This window comes from Prionailurus viverrinus, chromosome E3, assembly GCF_022837055.1.
Source record: "Prionailurus viverrinus isolate Anna chromosome E3, UM_Priviv_1.0, whole genome shotgun sequence".
In the NCBI taxonomy this organism is placed as follows: domain Eukaryota; kingdom Metazoa; phylum Chordata; class Mammalia; order Carnivora; family Felidae; genus Prionailurus; species Prionailurus viverrinus.
The window spans coordinates 5573624-5592601 of NC_062576.1; the positions used below are offsets into that span (position 1 = coordinate 5573624).

General features: G+C 44.9%; 1 protein-coding gene across 2 annotated transcripts in view; it reads left to right on the top strand.

The window, feature by feature from the left end:
- The window catches only part of RSPH10B (radial spoke head 10 homolog B), a 64221-nt gene that overhangs the window by 23458 nt on the left and 21785 nt on the right, over window positions 1-18978 (top strand). Inside the window, exons 8-16 of one of the 2 annotated variants that reach the window (XM_047838698.1) lie at window positions 2923-3099; window positions 4414-4573; window positions 5521-5642; window positions 7998-8187; window positions 9865-9979; window positions 10990-11069; window positions 11172-11320; window positions 13719-13826; window positions 18241-18372. In XM_047838698.1, the coding sequence (XP_047694654.1) occupies window positions 2923-3099; window positions 4414-4573; window positions 5521-5642; window positions 7998-8187; window positions 9865-9979; window positions 10990-11069; window positions 11172-11320; window positions 13719-13826; window positions 18241-18372 (1233 nt within the window). The remainder of the gene's footprint in view (window positions 1-2922; window positions 3100-4413; window positions 4574-5520; window positions 5643-7997; window positions 8188-9864; window positions 9980-10989; window positions 11070-11171; window positions 11321-13718; window positions 13827-18240; window positions 18373-18978) is intronic. The other variant, XM_047838699.1, reaches the window with a different exon arrangement.

The following is an 18978-nucleotide window of genomic DNA, read 5'->3' on the forward strand; positions in this document are numbered from 1 at the left end:
AAGTCCATCTGGCTCAGCATGTCATTCAAAGCCATTATTTCCTTGTTGATTCTGTTTAGATGATCTGTCCATTGATGTCAGTGGGGTGTTAAAGTCCCCTGCTATTATTGTATTATTATCAATTAGTTCCTTTATGTTTGTTATTAACTGTTTTATGTATTTGGGTGCTTTCATGTTGGGTGCATAAATATTTACAATTGTTAGATCTTGTTGGATTGTCCTCTTTATGATGATACAGTATCCTCCTTTGTCTTTTGCTACTGTCTTTGTTTTATTTTTATTTTTTTAAGTGTTTGTATTTTTGAGAGAGAGAGAGCAGGGAAGGGACAGAGAGAGAGGGAGACACAGAATCCAAAGAAAGCTCCAGGTCCTAAGCTGTCAGCACAGAGCCTGATGTGGGGCTCAGACTCACAAGCTGTGAGATCATGACCTGAGCAGAAGTCAGATGCTTAACCGACTAAGCCACCCAGGTGCTCGCACAGCCTTTTTTTTAAAGTCTATTTTATCTGATGTAAATATTGTTACTCTGGCTTTCTTTTGCCATCAATTTGCGTGATAGATGTTTCTCCATCCCCTCACTTTCAATACATTGATTGATTTTCAGATGTTGAATGAACCTTGTATTCCAGTGATATCAACCTGACGTGACCATGATTATATTATCCTTTTTATATGTTGCTAGATTCAATGTCCTAATACTTTGTTGAAAATTTTTGTGTCTATGATCATGAGAGATTTTGATCTTTAGTATTCTTTCCATTTAATATCTTTGCCAGATTTTAGTAACCAGGGTAATGTTGCCACATAAAATGAGTTGGAAAGTGTTCTCTTTAATTTCCCGAGTTTGTAGAATTGCTATTCTCTCTTCTGGAGCCATTTACCTGAAGATGCCAGTGAAGATTTCTGGGACTGGAGCTATCTTTGTGACAAGATTAACAATAAGTTAACTGTATATTAACTATAAAATAACACTTAGAAATAGATAATGCACTATTCAGGTTATCTGTTTCTTCTTGAGTAAATTTTGGAAGTTTGTGTTATTGAAGGAATTTGTCCATTTCATAGAAATTTATTAGCATATGGCTGTGCATAATATTCTCTTGTGTTTCTTTTAATCCATATTATAGGAGATCTATAGTGATGTTCCCTGTTTCTTCTGGTATCAGTACTTTGTGTTTTCTCTTTTTTCTTCAGTCCTGGCTAGAGATGTAGCCATGTCATGAAAATTCTGTAAGAGCCAGTTTTCGTGCTATTTATTTTCTCTTGATGGTTTTGAGTTTTTAATTTGATACCTGCTCTTTGTTATCATTTTCCTTCTATGTGCTTCAGGTTTACTATGCTCTTCTCCTTGAGTTGTAATATGGAAGTTTTATTGATTTGAGACATTTCTTCTTTTCTAATACAAACATTTAATACTAAAATTTTTTCTCCTAACACTGCTTTATCTGTATTCCATTAATTCTGATATGCTTTTAACTTTTGTTCAGTTCAAATATTTTCTAATTTCCCTATGACTTCCTCTTTTGAATATAAATTATTTTGATGTATATTGCTTAATTTCCAAATGTTTGGAGACTTTTTCCAGATTTCTTTCTGTTGTTGATTTTTTGTTTAATTCTATTGTGATCAGAGAACATACTTTGTGTTCTTTACACACTTATTACATTTCTTTTAAATATGTTGTGGTTTGTTTTATGGCCCAGAATATGGTCTTTTTCAGTGAACGTTATGTGCATTTCTGCTTTTGTTGAATGGAGTATTCTGTGGATGCCAATTAGATCAAGTTGGTTGGTAATGTTGTTCTTTATCACATTTCTTCTATAGCACATTACTCTCTTCTGCCTACTTTTTCTACCCATTTCTCAGAGGAGAGTGTTGAAGTGTCCAAAAATAGTTGTAGATTTGTCTATTTCTTCCAAATCTATCAATTTTTGTTTTATATATTTTAAGGCTCTGTTGTTAACGTGTAGGATTGTTATGTCTTCTTGGTGAGTTGACCCTTTTTATCATGTTGTAATGTCCCTCTTTAGCCCTGATAATTTCTATTCTCTGAAGTCTTTTCTGATAGGAATAAAGCTACCCCAGGTTTCTTTTTAGTTTTTAATTGTGGTAAAACACACATAACACAAAATTTACCATTTTAACCATTCTTAAGTGTCCAATTCAGGGGCATTAAGCACATTCACACTGTTGTGAATCACCTCCATCCATCTCCAGAACTCTTCATCTTCCCAAACTGAGACTCTGTCCCCATTAAACACTCACTCCCCGTAACCCCTTCCCCCACCCCCGCCACTGGCTTATATCACTTAGCATAATGTCTTCAACAGACACAATGGGATGAATGAATAAACAAATGGATGATGATATAAACATACAATGGAATATAATTTAGTCTTTAAAAGGCAGGACATTCTATGAGGTGCCTGGGTGGCTCAGTCGGTTAAGTGTCCGACTTCGGCTCAGGTCATGATCTTGCTGTTCGCGGGTTCGAGCCCTACGTCGGGCTCTGTGCTGACAGCTCGGAACCTGGAGCCTGCTTCAGATTATGTGTCTCCTTCTCTCTCTGCCCCTCCCCTGCTCGCACTCTGTCTCTCAAAAAGAAATAAATGTAAATTAAAAATTTTTTTAAAAGAAGGACATTCTGACGCATACTATAAGATGGATGAAACTTGAAGACATTATGCTAAGTGAAATAAGCCAGTTGCAAAAGGACAAATACTATATAATTCCACTTATATGAGGTACCTAAAGGAGTCAGATTCAAAGGGACCAAAAATAGATGGTGGGTGACAGAGGCAGGGGGCTCTTTGTCCCTTCAAATGAGTTATTGTTATGATCTATTATCTGAATTTTAAATGGATTCAGGTAAAAAGAGAAAATATTTTGAGCATTCCTCATGGAAATTTGCTTTCTTTTCAGAACGGCTTTGGAACACATTCATGGTTTCTAAAGAGAATCCCCAACTCCCAGTACCCTTTGAGAAATGAATACATAGGAGAGTTTGTAAATGGATATCGTCATGGCCATGGAAAATTTTATTATGCCAGCGGAGCCATGTATGAGGGACAATGGGTCTCCAATAAAAAACACGGCATGGTGAGTGCAGATGTGTGAAGAGTACATTTTAAAGAGTTTGTAAAGCAACTAAAATACCGTACAGGGAGTGTCATTCTCTGGTAAAGTGCATCATCCATTTTTGCATAGGATAAGCTACTGTCTTATTAAGATAACTATACAAATTTTAGAATAATTTCCAACATATCATCAATATCTAAAAGTGTATTTAGAAGTTATTTAGTTGGTTTATGTTATGTACGTGTGTGTGTGTGAGGGTGGTTTTGGTCACAAGTAATGGAATGCCTGGCTTAATAATCTGTAAGTGTTAAGGAATGAGTGGATTTGGGGGCACCTGGGGGGCTCAGTCGGTTAAGCGTCTGACTCTTGGTTTCGGCTCAGGTCATGATCTCACGGTTCATGGCATTGAGCTCTACCTTGGGCTCTGCGCTGATGGTGTGGAGCCTGCTTGGGATTCTCTCTCTCCCTCTCCCCCTCCCCCATGCTCATGCACGCTCTCTCTCTCTTTCAAAATAAATATATTTTTTTAAAAAAGGAGTGGGTTGCAAGGTTGCTTTGATCCAGCAACTCAGCGATGTTGAGGGTGTCCTTCCTCTCCCCAGGAGACGTCCCCTGCCATGCTGTCAGCTTCACTCTTATGCTGCCCCTCCCTCATGACCATAAGTGGCTGTGGCTCCAGGCTTCATATCCACATACACACTAAGTAGAAGGAGAGAAGAAACTCTTTCCCAGGAAGCTTTCCACAGATGTCTTTAGTTTGGTTGAGCTGACTTGGGTTATGTGCTTACCTCTCAATCAGGCTGACTATTGGCCTGGGTTGGACGGATCCCAAGAGAGCCCCCCTTTGGTGATAGGCACTCTGCTGGTCACTAGCATGGTTTGATAAGATACCTTCTGTGACCTAGGGGTAATTGGAGAGAGTTCGTGGGACAGATGGGAAAGGAAGAGAAGGAAGAGAGAGGACTTACAGTGATGTGAGACTCTAGGAGCCTGATTCTATGTGGGCTAAGTACATATAAAAAAAAAGTTTTTTAATATTTATTTATTTTTGAAAGAGAGAGAGTGTGAGAGGGAGAGGGGCAGAGAGAAAGGGAGACACAGAATCCGAAGCAGGCTCCAGGCTCTGAGCTGTCAACACAGAGCCTGACGCGGGGCTCGAACCCACAGACCACGAGATCATGACCTGAGCCGAAGTCAGAAGCTGACTGGGCCACCCAGGCACCCTGGGCTAAGGGCATATCTTAAAAACAAACAAAAAAAACTCCAAACCTTTGAAAAAGATACAGACGCACATTACCAGTCGTTTTCCTGAACTGTCAATCTCTCTGTCCGCAGGGCCGATTAACGTTCAAGAATGGGCGTGTGTATGATGGCCCATTTTCCAACGACCACATAGTGGAGTTTCCAAATCTTGAAGCTGAGTTCTTAAGTCACCTGGATGGGTCTTCAGAATCTTCCTTCAGGAGCTGGTGCCAGGGATCCTCCATCAGTGCTGGTAGGAGTGTTCTCCTGTCAGCTGCACACAAATTAACCTGTATTATCTACAGAATCCACGCATCGAAATACACCCACTACTTTAGAAAACAAGTTTCGGGGTGCCTGGGTGGCTCAGTCGGTTGAGCGTCCAACTTCAGCTCAGGTCACGATCTCACGGTCCGTGAGTTTGAGCCCCGTGTCGGGCTCTGTGCCACCAGCTCAGAGCCTGGAGCCTGCTTCGGATTCTGTGTCTCCCTCTCTCTCTGACCCTCCCCCTTTCATGCTGTCTCTCCCTGTCTCAAAAATAAATAAATGTTAAAAAAATTTTTTTAAGTATTTTTTTTACATTTATTTATTTTTGAGAGACAGAGAGAGACAGAGTGTGAGCAGGGGAGAGACAGAGAGAGGAGACACAGAATCCCAAGCAGGCACCAGGCTCTGAGTTGTCAGCACAGAGCCTAACACGGGGCTCAAACCCATGAACCATGAGATCATGACCTGAACTGAAGTCAGATGCTCAACCGACTGAGCCACCCAGACACCCCAAAACTGTTTTCTTAATAGGTTTTTTGAATACTCTTGTATCCTACTTTGATGGAAAATCTTTTTTTTTTTTTTAATTTTTTTTAATTTTCGAGAGAGCAGATGTGTGAGTAGGGGAGGGGGCAGAAGGAGAGAGAATATTAAGCAGGCTCCGCGCTCAGTGTGGACCCTGACACAGGGCTCGATCCCATGACCCTGAGATCATGACCCGAGCCGAAGTCAAGAGTCAGATGCTCAATTGACTGATGCACCCAGGTGCCCCGGTGGAAAATCATTTTGACATAACATTGAAAAAAATTTTTTTAACTTCCAAAATCATTTTATTTTTTTCCAAAAGCATTTTAATTTACTAGTTGAAATAACATTGAAAACTTTTAACCTTGCTTTTCACAATTATCTCCTCTGTCTGCCTTTATTTGCTAGAAATTATCAGAAAGCTTGATGGCAGTGAAAGTAATTCTGTGTTAGGGTCGAGCATTGAGCTGAATCTAAGTTTTTTGCTGAATATGTACCCCAAGGAACACCAAGCAGAGGAAAAGAAGCAGGTAAAAGCCTTTTGTATTGTTATGCATTTACATTTTAGACTTAAATGTTAATAGTCTCCAGAGTCTTGGAAACATACAGCTGACGGTGGATCTCCTGTGTCGAGTGTCTTTTACAGGCCTGATAGATGCTTTGTGTACCGTCCCATTTAATTTGCACGGCAAACTTAGTGAACAGGCTTTGTGAGAAAACAGAAGGCCAGATAGAGGGGCTCAGCGACTTAACTACTGCCTCAGAGCCCACAAGGCTCAAGTTAACCCTCACCCCCAGCTTGGTCTGAAGGCCAAGGCTGTGGCCACCGCACTCCGCAGGACATGAATTCTGCTGTGCGTCATTATGGGCTGCTGGGATTCAAAAGAACTCGAAACCCTTAGAAATCATTACAAATCTAGAAATCCATAGAGCCAGAGAAAATTCTGTGTGCCCAGACCTCATTTGATTAACATCTGGAAAATCACATCCACCAAATGACACGTTAGCATCGTGATTCCTGCTTTGGCTGGGGCTTGGTATGGGTCTTCCGTGAAACCGTGGATGAAGATGTTTGCAACACGTGCACCACCGGTGCCTCAAAACTGCAAGGCATCCTTGCCCCTTTGCCCTGCCTCGTTCTGGCCTCCTCTGGTCCCTGTTCTGTGGGTCTCAAAGTGGTGACTGTCCGCTCCCGTCCTCCTTTCTTCTCCCGGCCAGCGTCGTAATTCGGTCTCCTGGTATTACTCGCTCCATCTGCTGTCAGACTGTCATTAAAAACAAGAACTTCTGTGACTTTCTCGAGTTACAAAAATGGTACACAACACCTGTAGAAAATTTAGAAAATGCAGATAGGAAAAAGTAAAACAGAATCTTCACCCAGACAAATGTGGTGACCACCTTTCCAGTTTTGTTCTGAGCAAACATAACTAGAATTGGGAGAATTCTGCTCCTATAATGTCTGCTCACGTGTATTTAATAATAGCCATTCAGTGTTCTCCTACAATATCATTTTTAGATGAATAAACATCCATTGATACACCCAAAAAGGAGAGATTTTCTTATATATATATTTTTTTGTTTGTTTTATGTACATATCATTCACTTTCCACTTTGGAGTTCTTTCCATGTCAACACAGGTAGGTCTTTTATTTTTTTTTTAAATTTTTTTTTTTTTCCAACGTTTATTTATTTTTGGGACAGAGAGAGACAGAGCATGAACGGGGGAGGGGCAGAGAGAGAGGGAGACACAGAATCGGAAACAGGCTCCAGGCTCTGAGCCATCAGCCCAGAGCCCGACGCGGGGCTCGAACTCACGGACCGCGAGATCGTGACCTGGCCGAAGTCGGACGCTTAACCGACTGCGCCACCCAGGCGCCCCAGGTAGGTCTTTTAAAAAGTACAGATTTGGGGGCGCCTGGGTGGCGCAGTCGGTTAAGCGTCCGACTTCGGCCAGGTCACGATCTCGCGGTCCGTGAGTTCGAGCCCCGCGTCGGGCTCTGGGCTGATGGCTCAGAGCCTGGAGCCTGTTTCCGATTCTGTGTCTCCCTCTCTCTCTGCCCCTCCCCCGTTCATGCTCTGTCTCTCTCTGTCCCAAAAATAAATAAAAAACGTTGAAAAAAAAAATTTAAAAAGTACAAATTTGGGGTTGCCTGGGTGGCTTAGTCACTTAAGCTCCCGACTTCGACTCAGGTCATGATCTCACAATCTGTGAGCCCCACATCAGGCTCTGTGCTGACAGCTCAGAGCCTGGAGCCTGCTTTGGATTCTGTATCTCCCTCTCTCTCTCTGCCCCTCCCTTGCTCATACTCTGTCTCTGTCTCTCTCTCTCTCTCAAAAATAAGTAAACATTAATTGAAAAAAATATGGATTTAAAGTCTATCTTACCTCATAATTACAAAAGAAGTATCAGATCTAGAAAGTGAAAAAATTCTGTAACTCAGTTCTTAGAAATGCCTCCAAAAGTGTTTTCTTATAGTTTTTTTTTTTTTTTTTTTTTAATTTTAGAGAGTGTGAGCGGGGGAGAGGGGTTGGAGCGAGAGGGAGGGAGAGAATCTTAGGCTCCCCGCCCAGCGTAGATTGCCAATGGGGCTTGAACCCAAAGCCACAAGATCATGACCTGAGCCAAAACCAAGACTTGGATGCTTAACTGACTGAGCCACCCGGTCTCTCCTGATAACAGCACATTTTTTAATGTTATTCAGAAATTGCATTTTATTGACCTGGGGATGAGCAGGGAAAATACAACATTTGCTGAGCCCTTATAGTGGTCAACGGTAAATGCTATTACTTCACTTGTATTATCTCATTTAATTTATAAAGCAGGTGTTGTCTCTCTTTTGTTCTTATTAGGTAAGATTAAGACATGCATGGCTTTCTCTTTGTAGGTGGAATATGCTGTCTTAAGAAATATTACAGAATTAAGAAGAATCTATAGCTTCTACAGCAGCCTAGGATGTGATCGCTCTCTGGATAACACCTTTCTGATGACAAAGCTTCACTTCTGGAGGTTTCTAAAAGATTGCAAATTTCATCACCATAATATAACTCTTGCTGATATGGACAGGGTATTAAGTGGTGAGTGTCCCGGTCCTTCAGGTCTTTTTGGTTAAAGATTGGTGTGACATGTCTCCATGAAACCAGTCAGGAAATGTGGAGGGAGTGACGAAGGCAAATCCCAGGAGAGACGTTCCAGAAATCAACACACCGTCTTCTTAAGGTGCTTAAAATGTACCTGAGACACTCTCGTGAAATAATGGCAACAGTAAAAGACCATCTACAGCAGGGCCTGTGAGCCAAGGCCAGCCCCCTGCCTGTTCTTATAAATAAAGTTTTATTGGGACACAGCCATGTCCATTTCCTCATGCATTGTCTATGGCTGTTTTTGCCCTGTCATGTCAGAACTGAGGGGTCGTGGCCCACACAGCCTAAAGATATTTACTGTGTGGCTCTTGGCAGAAAAGTTTGCCTGCCTCTGATCTATAGTTTAAAGCAACCCAGTAAGTTGTGAGGTCCGAAGCAGAGAGGATCAGAGAGGGCCAGTAGCCGAGAAAACACTTGAGGTGGGCTTGGGCTTGATTTCAAATTAGAAAGTTCATGGCAATAGATTTAACAACTTTGAGGTTTCTATTCCTTTCAGCCGGATTCTGGGAAGCAGGCCTTGACAACCTCAAATTATCTACTGGGAAAACAAAATATCAGGACTGATACTTATTTACTTGAAATGTAAGTGTTGGACACAGATTTTGAGTCCATTTAGAGTCAGAGTCGCCATTAGAATCAAACGTGGCTCAGACCACGCCAAACTCCGAAAGACACTGGGACAAGGTCTCTTGCAACTTTCCTGATAAGTGACTAGGTCTCTCGTGCGGTACTTAAGTTTTAGGTGGGTGTGTATATGGTGTTCATAGTATTCACTACGAGAAAAGGTACTCTGTCACACTAACTTCTTTGACTTGTATACCAGGAGCAAATAAAATAGAAGGTTTTAGAAAATACGAGGCGTCAAGAATGCAACCTTGACATTTGCAACCAATGCGGATGGACCTTGAGGGTGTTATGCTAAGTGAAATAAGACAGAGACAAATAGCATAGGATCTCGCTTGTATGTCAAATCTAAAACAACAAAGAAGGGGCATCTGGGTGGCCCAGTGGTTTAAGCATCCACCTCTTGATTCCGGGTCAGGTCATGACCTCATGGTTCGTGGGACCGAGTTCCTCGTGGGGCTCTGTGTGGACAGCTCAGATCTGGCTTGGGATTCTCCCTCTCCCTCTCTCTCTCTCTCTGCTCCTCTTCCACTTGAAGCTCTCTCAAAGTAAATAATGAAATATTAAAAATAATTAAATACAAATTAAAGAACAAAGAAACAAGCTCACAGATACAGAGAACAGAGTAGTGGTTGCCAGAGGGGAGGGATCGAAGAGATGGGTGAAGGGGGTCAAAAGGCATAAACTTCCAGCTACAAAATAAGTAAGTCATGGGGATGTAACGTGCGGCACGGTGACTATAGTTAAAAATAACGGTTATTTAAAAGTTGCTAAGAAGGTCAATCTTAAAAGTCCTCACCGCCAGAATAAAGGAGAAATTTTTGTAACTACGTAGGCAAAGGGTGTCAACCAGTCTTACTGTGGTGGTCATGTTGCAGCACCTAGTGAATGGCGTCGTACACGGGAAACTAATGCAACGTTATACGTCAGTTCTACCTCGATTAAAAACAAAGTACTAGGCATCCTTTCCAATTTCCTTTATTGTAGCCAATAATGACATTCCAGTTGAAGAAATTCATTCTCCATTTACAACAATACTTTTGAGAACATTTCTGAATTATCTCCTGCAATTGGCTTACCACATCCATCACAAAGAATTCCGGTAAGTACCACTTCTGAAGCTCGGAGAGGGCAGGGGAGACCTAATCAGTCCTGAGCTACAGTGGTGCCCACTTTTCTTTGACGTGCGTGACTACTTTTACATCTCCCGAAGGGAAGGGCCAGAAACAAAAGCGTTTCACAAATATTAACCACAAAACCATCGGATGCCAGATTACACTTCTGAAGCCCCTTCCGAGGTGAGTCGTGTTTCAATGTTGAAACTTGCTCTCAGGGTTTTGATCGGAAATAATCAACACTAGTCCTTCCTCAGGCCCGAATTTCCCCATCTTTCTCAGATGGGGAATAATAAATTGATTGATCCCCTGTCAGAGAAAATTGATCCCCTGTCTTTTTTTATTTGGAAATAAGTTTTCCAGGAGTGTTGCCATGTTAGTACTTGAGTTCCTACACACCCTTCACTCAGCTGCCCTTAACAATGACATTGTACACGACTACGATGCACCTGTGGAAGTTAAGAAATTAACGTTGGTATAATACCATTAACTAAGTCATGGACATTATTAGGGTTTCCCGGGTTTTCCCAATAACGTCCCTTTTCTGATCCATGTTCCTTGCGTTTAGTTGTCTCCTATCTCCTTAGTCCCTACAACCTGTGATAATTTCTCAGACTTTGTCTTTTATGGCCTTGACGCTTTGGAAAACTCTTGGTCAGTTATCTTGTAAAATGTCCCTTGATTTTTGTCTGCTGATATATTTTTCATCATTGCACTGAGGCTTGGGTTTGGGGCAAGAACGGCGCGGAGGTGAAATGCCCTTGGCAGCCCATCACATCAGGGAGACGTGGTATTGATCTGTCTTGGTACTGGTGACGTTGGTCCCGATCACTCAGTGAAGGTGGCGGGAGGCACGACGCTCTACCATAAACCTACTGTGTCTCCCCTTCTGTACCTTCGTGGTTCGAAGCAAATGACTAAATCCACCCCACACTCAGGGAGAGAGGAATTAGGTTCTACCTGCTGGACAGAGAGGTGACTAGATCTTTCTCGTCAGAAACAGAAGCCCATCACTCTTTCTGTGTTTTACCAAACTGATGACTGAGAACATTCACCCAAATGCCGGCCGCGTAAAAGGTAAATACAAAACCAGCAGCATTATATTGACTGTCGCTTCTTTTTCCAAAATGTAGCTTTGTAATCCTTTTTTGACGGTTTATCGTTGCATTATGTTTTTAGGCAATTTATTCAGTGGGCAACAGCGGACGCTCTATTCCATCAGCCACATCAACAAGAGCTGGGAGATTTACACGGTTTACTGCAGACCGCACGCGGCTCCTCCCCACGAGCCGTCCATGAAGGTGCGACACTTCCTCTGGATGTTGAAAGTAAGCGCTCGTGACCGAGACTGGTTTTACATATATATATATTTTTTAATTTTTTTTAACGTTTTTATTTATTTTTGAGACAGAGAGAGACAGAGCATGAACAGGGGAGGGGCAGAGAGAGAGGGAGACACAGAGTCTGAAACAGGCTCCAGGCTCTGAGCTGTCAGCACAGAGCCCGACGCGGGGCTCGAACTCACGGACCGTGAGATCATGACCTGAGCCGCAGTCGGCCGCTCCACTGACTGAACCACGCAGGCGCCCCAAGACTGGTTTCATATTAACAGGCATTTGGGTTTTCATTAAAGAAAGGCAACGTGTTCTAACAACGACACACACATCGTGAGATCCAGGATGGGTTTCCATAGCCAACAAATGTTTACTGGGCCTCTTTGGGCAGAAGCGAGTAATTCCGGGGTCTGGGAACACTGGCCCCACGTGCTTCCTTCCCAGTGAGGGAAGGACCCAGGCGACGGGGCCACAGTGTCTTTGCTAACACAGACCTTGCCGTGTAAGAGAAGACGGGGTGGGGAGGGACGCCAGTGTCATTGACAAAAATTATTATTCATCAGAAAGTAACTTAAAGGAGTTATTAGTTTAAAAGTTAGCGAGAACACCTAGTTTAACAGTATTCTATGCCAACTTTTGGTAGTTTTTGTTTGAATTCACGCCTGTGGGAAGTTAAATGATAAAACGGGAAGGGTCGAATACTAACAGGGAATAGGGAAAAGTCTAACGGTGTCGTATGTATACGAAAACCTGACAGCAGCCTGGTGTCTAATACAGGAAAACAGCTTTTGGGAATAGGTGAGCTTTGGGGGGTATCGTACCAGCTGTTCGTTCACTCCCCCCTTTCTTCATGGCCCCTTACTGAAGACACGAGGTCAGCTGTCCCTCTGGATTGGTCACACGTCCGCTTCGGGCTGGCTGCATCCTATCAGAGTTGATTACCCTGTTCTACTTTTCCCCGTATTTCCACTAAAGCAGGACAGTTAGAGGCTGGTATGGATTCGGGTTTTTTCTTGCCCGGACAAAAGCCACAGGTGGTTCTGTGTACTTCCTGTCACCTTGCCTCAGGAATGTTCCCTTTTAGCGATGTTCAGACGGACCAGTGGTGTCAGCACGATCTTTCCATTAAAACCTAGGAGCCTTGGGGCGCCTGGGTGGCTCAGTTTGTTAAGCGTCCGACTGCAGCCTAGGTCATGATCTCGTGGTTCATGAGTTCAAGCCCCGCGTGGGGCCCTGTGCTGACAGTTCAGAACCTGGAGCCTGCTTTTGAGTATGTGTCTCCCTCACACTCTGTTTCTGTCTCTCAAAGATAAATAAACATTAAAAAAAAAAAAAAAGAACATGGAACCTGGTTTGCATGGTGCTTAGGACGGAGTGGAGGGAGGGCCAGCACGGAGCCAGGACTTATGAGGTGCACGTTCTCCTAATCCTGAAAAGCAGCACTGACCTTAGTGAAAATGGTGTTTTCTGGGCTGAATGCTCTCTGGTTCAGTATCTCAGAAAGCAAACCTGTTTTCAGCTTTGACGCGGATAGGGTCTTCACCTAGACTTTCAGCGAGACTTTGTGTGTTCAGCCCTACCCGGAGTGTTACTTCCAGAGGGGTCTCCGTCCTGAGCGCCCACGGCATCCTGGGTTCCTCGGTCCCCCGTCCAGCATTTCCCCACCTGTGTAGCTGGGTTGATATCTCATGTCCGGATCATCATACCCTCCATCCTGTGTTTATGCTTTTTTTTTTTTTAAGTTTATTTATTTATTTTGAGAGAGACAGAGACAGTGCAAGTCGGGGAGGGGCAGAGAGAAAGGGAGAGAGAGAATCCCGAGCAGGCTCTGCTCTGTCAGTGCTGGGTTTGATCCCTCAAACAGTGAGGTCATGACCTCAGCCAAGATCAAGAGTCGAACACTTAACCAACTGTGCCACCTGGGCACCCCTGTGTTTATGCTTCTAAAAACACTTTCCTTGCAGAGGGATTAGGGTAGGTCTAGACAGGTAAATATCAATGTTAATCTAGAATGCTTTTCAAAAGGGTCGGTTTCAAAGATACTCATTTCTAGAACACCTCCTTAAAATGTTATATGGATATAAATTGACATTAAAAATATGTAACTATCAGGGTGCCTGGGTGGCTCAGTCAGTTAAGGGTCTGACTTCGGCTCAGGTCATGATCTCACGGTCTGTGTGTTCGAGCCCCGCGTCAGGCTCTGTGCCGACAGCTCAGAGCCTGGAGCCTGCTTCAGATTCCGTGTCTCCCTCTCTCTGTCCCTTCCCCGTTCATGCTCTGTCTCTCTCTGTCTGTCTCTCAATAATAAATACACGTTAAAAAAAATTTTTTTAAATATGTAACTATCTGTAATTATAGGCAATTATAGTTGAATTGGTTGTTTCTTTTACAGGACTTTAAAATGATAAATAAAGAATTGACACCAGCCAAATTTGTGGAGGTCATCGCAGAGGATAATCCTTTCATGCATGATGGCATTGACAGCAACTTTGAACTTGAGGTTTGTCAAGAGGTGTCACAAATAGAACAGATACAATCCAAGAACAAGATGAGACTGAAAGGCATTCTGACCCCAATACGTAAATATGTGTAGGGCTCTACACATGTGTATATATACATACATGTATGTATATCCATGTGTATCTATGTAGCTATATCTCCTTGATTATATTAGAAAACTAGAGTTAATATAAAAAAAGAATATTTCAGATATCAGGAAGTGAAATCAAAAGAATATAAAACTATAGTTGATCCTTGAACAGCACCAGAGTTGGGGATGCTGACACCCCCACGCAGTCAGAAATTCAGGGATAACTTCAGATTCCCCCAGAACTTAACCTGCCTGCCGTGGACTGGAAGCCTTACCGATCACATACACAGGTGATTAATACATAGTTTGTATTATACACTGTATTCTTACAATAAAGTAAGCCAGAGAAAAGAAAACGCTAAGAAAATCATCAAGGAAGAGAGAATACATTTTACACCGCTGTCCTGTATGTGTCGGAAAAGATGTATATGTAAGCGGTCCCACGGGGTTCAAACCTGTGTTGTTCAAGGGTCAGCTGTACGATGCTATTTCTTGGAGAATTTAGCGATTTAATACACGTGTATGTTTCTCTGGCGGGCCATGTGTCTCCTCCAGTGAATTCGGTGTATCTTTGGTTTTCAGCGCTCCTTGCCGAGGGGCAAGTCTCCCTCCCCAGGCTCGGTCTTTGCTTCTGCAAAGGGACGTGGGGCAACTAGTTGATGTGTTTTCGGTATACGCCACATCTCCCGCCAGGAGTGTCTACTCCGTGCATTTGTGTCTCGTGGACACGTCCTAAAGGTGGGGTCCGTGTGGGTCCCTCCACTCGGCTGTAACCATTTGTGTTCAGGTCACCAGGGTCCCCACGATGGCCCGCCTAGGGGTCCTGCCCAGTACACCAGTCCATGGCCCTGCCATGGCCCCCGAAACGCGGTCTCTCCCACCTCCAACACGTTCTTCCCTCCATGTCCCAGGTCTTCCCCTTCCCTCACCGCCGGCTCCTTTCCAGCTTCTTCGCAGGTTCCTCCTCTTCTGCCACACTCAAGTCCAAGTGCCCTGGGCTCAGTTCGGGGTCCTCTCATCTCATGATCTTAAGTGCCACCTTTCTGAAGACAAGGCCACCATTGGTGTCTCCAACCCAAACCACGCTCCCTAGCCCCAGACGGCCTGAGTCGGAGTGGCCCCTCACACTCCCCACAGCCCAGAATGTCCCACACCCCAAACGTGTGACCTCCGTCTTCCGCCAGCGTACCTCAGCCTCCCGTGAGTGGGGCGCTGATGGCCTCAGCCCTTCCGTTGTCAGGGCATTGTCACAACGACTCCTTCCTCTCCTACCCCACGTTCACATCTTCAGGATAGCCACCTGAAGAACGGATCCAGAATGTGGCACCTTCCGTGCCGGCTGAGCCACCGACGGTCCCCTGGAAAGCTGCAGTGGCTCCTAACTCATCTTTTGCGTTTGTCTCTTACCTTCCTACCTCCCGGGGCAGCAGTCAGGTCACATCCCTCCTCTGCTCACACCCCCAGTCTTCCCATCTTATGCGGAGTAAAGGCCCTCAAGATGCTGATGGCCCCATCTTTCCGAGTCTTTGTCTGACCGCTGAGTCCCAGCTGCCTCTGTGCTGTCCCCTGAACACACCTGTCAGGCTCCTACCTCAGAACGTTTGAACTTGCTAACCCCCACCCCACCGTTTCGGGGGGGCTTGAATCACAAAAGTACTGCCTGCAGTTCTGAAAGCGAGTCGTCAGAAATAAGGTAGAGCTGGTTCCGTCTGGGGCTGTGGGAAAGGCCTCTCCGCTTGGCTCGTAGACGGCCATCTTCTCCCCGTGTCTCTTCACGTTGTCTTCCCGCTATGGGTCTGTGTCGGTGTCAAATCTCCCTCTTATAAGGACAGTGGCCATGCTGGATTGGGTCCCCCACCCTCATGATCTCATTTTAACTTGATCTGTAAAGACATCATCACCAGGGATGCTTAGGTGGCTTAGTCGGTTGAGCGTCCAACTTCGGCTCAGGTCTTGATCTCATGGCTTGTGGGTTTGAGCCCCATGTCAGGCTCTGTGCTGACGGCTCTGAGCCTGGAGCCTGCTTCGGATTCTGTGTCCCTCTCTCTCTGCCCCTCCCCTGCTCGCACTCTGTCTCTCTCAAAAATAAACATAAATTTTTTTTGATAAAAATAAAAATTTTAAAAAGGCATTATTACCAAGTAAGGTCACATTTTGAGGTTTTGGGGGTTAGGACTCCCCACTCTTTTTTTGGGAGACACAGTTCAGCCCAAAAGAGTCTTCCCTCTCGCCTCCCCTGCCCCATTCCTTGAAATTCATGTCCTCTTACGTACAAAATACACTCACCACATCCCAGCATCTCCAGAGGGCTTTGTCATTCCAGCATCAATGCTGTGTGAACCTCTCACCTGCCTCTGTGTTACTTCTACCTTGTGATGCTTGTGAGTTGCCTTCGGATCTTATCCAACCTGTGAGAATAACTTCATCTTGAACAAAATCTTTAGGCTGTTTTCTACAAACTGACAAGCAAACACATAAGCCGGGACCCACAGAGTTGGCTAGGATTGCAAATCTAAGGCAAGATTTTATCCGTCTGATGTTTTACGGAACAGCCAGGTGGCATGGTGTTGTCTTCAGAGTTTGCTCTCCGCTGGGAAAGATGTGGGAGTACCATGAGCAGAACAGCTAATAAGAACGCAAACCCCTTCTTGTAGGTCCTGCTTCCAAGGTGGATGTTTGGTGTCACCTCAAGACCGGTGACAGTAGGTGCCTGGGTAGGGCAAGGACCTGCTGGCCTGTGCTTTTGCTTAACAGTTACAGGGGCGCCTGGGTGGCTCAGTCAGTTAAGCGTCCAACTTCGGCTCAAGTCGTGAACTTGCAGTTCGTGAGTTCGAGCCCCGCGTCAGGCTCTGTGCTGACAGCTCGGAGCCTTGAGCCTGCTTTGGATTCTGTGTGTGTGTCTCTCTCTGCCCCTCCCCTACTTGTGACCACTCTCTGAAAAATAAGTAAATATTAAAAAAAAAAAAAGATAACAGCTACAAATCCCAGCCACTAATGATTCAGCACTTGAGACAGGCCCTTCATGCCGATTATCTCCTCCGATCCTTGTGACAAAGCATATGGTATCGACCCCGTCTTCTAGGTGAAGAGACTGAAGCTGAGTGAGGTTCAGCAACTCAGCAAAATGGTAGAGCCTCTGCAAATAGGGGGTTGACATGTTGGTAGGACACTTGGGGAATTTGGCAGGTGGTGAGCAGGGGCAAGGTAGGGAGGGTCACAGGACGAGTCAAATTAGGGCACAAGAGACTAAAAGTGTCCAGCCCTTGAACGAAACAGATGTCTCATTTACCAGCTTGACCCATCCTTGGGCGGGTGTCAGTACACTCTTGGCCCAGGGGGCACTGCTGCTGACCCTGGTGCCTCTGTTCAAATGAGCGGACCTGTTCCGGGTCAGACTCAAAGGGCCCTGGGTTCAGGACCAGCAGACATGACCGGTGGACGATCAGAGTCCAAGCAAGCTGTCCCCGCAGGCAGGTGCTGCCCAGGTGGGGGCTGGCCCGGGTGTCAGGTGCACACACAGCAGGGGTGGGTGTGGCTGCCAAGTGGGTTACACCTGCCCTTGTCACTTCGGTTCCCAGATGCCACTTCCCTCAATTTTTGTTCAACAAAAAAGGAACCCTTTTGAAAATGACTGTCCTCGGGGCACCAGGGCGGCTTAGTCAGTTGAGCATCCAACTGTGGCTCAGGTGATGACCTCACAGTTGATGGCTTCAAGCCCCACGTCACGCTCTGTGCTGACAGCTCGGAGCCTGGAGCCTGCTTGGTATTCTGTGTCTCCCTCTCTCCTTGTCCCTCCCTCACTCATGCTCTGTCTCTGTCTCTCAAAAATGAATAAATGTTAAAAAATAAAGAAAATGTCCTCGATTAGTGAACATAAAATAAAATGTTTCTAATAGAAAAGTGACTTAACAAATCTACCGATAGAACACACAGTCTTTTACTTTTAAATTTAAATTTAATTTATTTTTGAATGAGACAGAGCACCAGCAGGGGAGGGACAGAGTGAGAGGGAGACACAGAATCCGAAGCAGGCTCCAGGTTCTGAGCTGTCAGCACAGAGCCCGATGTGGGGCTCGAACTCAGGAACCGTGAGATCATGACCTGAGCCAAAGTTGGATGCTTCACTGACTGAGCCACCCAGGCGTCCCATGCATAGCCTTTTAAATATCATAGTTTTTATTTCCATTCGGTGTGCACCCACGACATTTGAGCGCTGAATGAAGTGGCTTTCTCTGGAGACAGAAGCCAACAGCCAGATGGATCACTGGTCCACCTCAGGGTGGGTCAGAATGAGTGAGCCCCTTTGTATGTTCTTATATTTCAGCTGGTCTTCCTGGAGTTCTTTGAAGCTCTCTTAAGCTTTGCACTCATCTCTGTTACTGACCAAATGATTAAATCCTACTTGAATTTTCTGAATGACGACTTGCCTGGAAACAAACATGAAAGCCCCCGTCAGGTAATAGTAGTTTAGAATCTACAGTGCGAGGAATGGTTTCATTCCGGAATGGCTAAAGTGCCATCAAAACTATCTTGGCCTTTTGTAACCTTTCAGGAAATAACGTTAAGACTGAAGAGAAGACTTAAGACCCCCTTTCACATTTTGAAAGAATGTGTATTGCCTTTTTCTTTAAGTTAGGGAAAAACGTGTTCCCTGGTCATGATCCAGGGGCGTAGGCTCCTAGCCACATTAGTGGAGATGTCCTACAAGAAGGTCAGCGTGGCCAATAAAACACCGGGCAGACCAGGAGGCTTAGAACGCCTGAGGTATTTTGTTATGAAATGTGTTGTTATGCAGTCTGGCATTTACAAGAGTGGAGAGCCTGTCCCAGAGTGAAGTCGCTAAGAAATATCTCCTGAGTGTGCACGAGATACCAGGTGGGTCCCTGAGGATGGGGCCAGCTCACACGTCAGGCCTGCTGGACAGGAGACTCGACCGCAAGACCTCAGCGGATCAGGGCAGCTCCAGCAACCTACCAAAGGGTCCAGCGGCTGGGGCAGATTGACACAGACTGGTTTTGGGTGGGGGTGTCAGGCCAAGTAGGCTTAGAGGGTTTCTGATTTT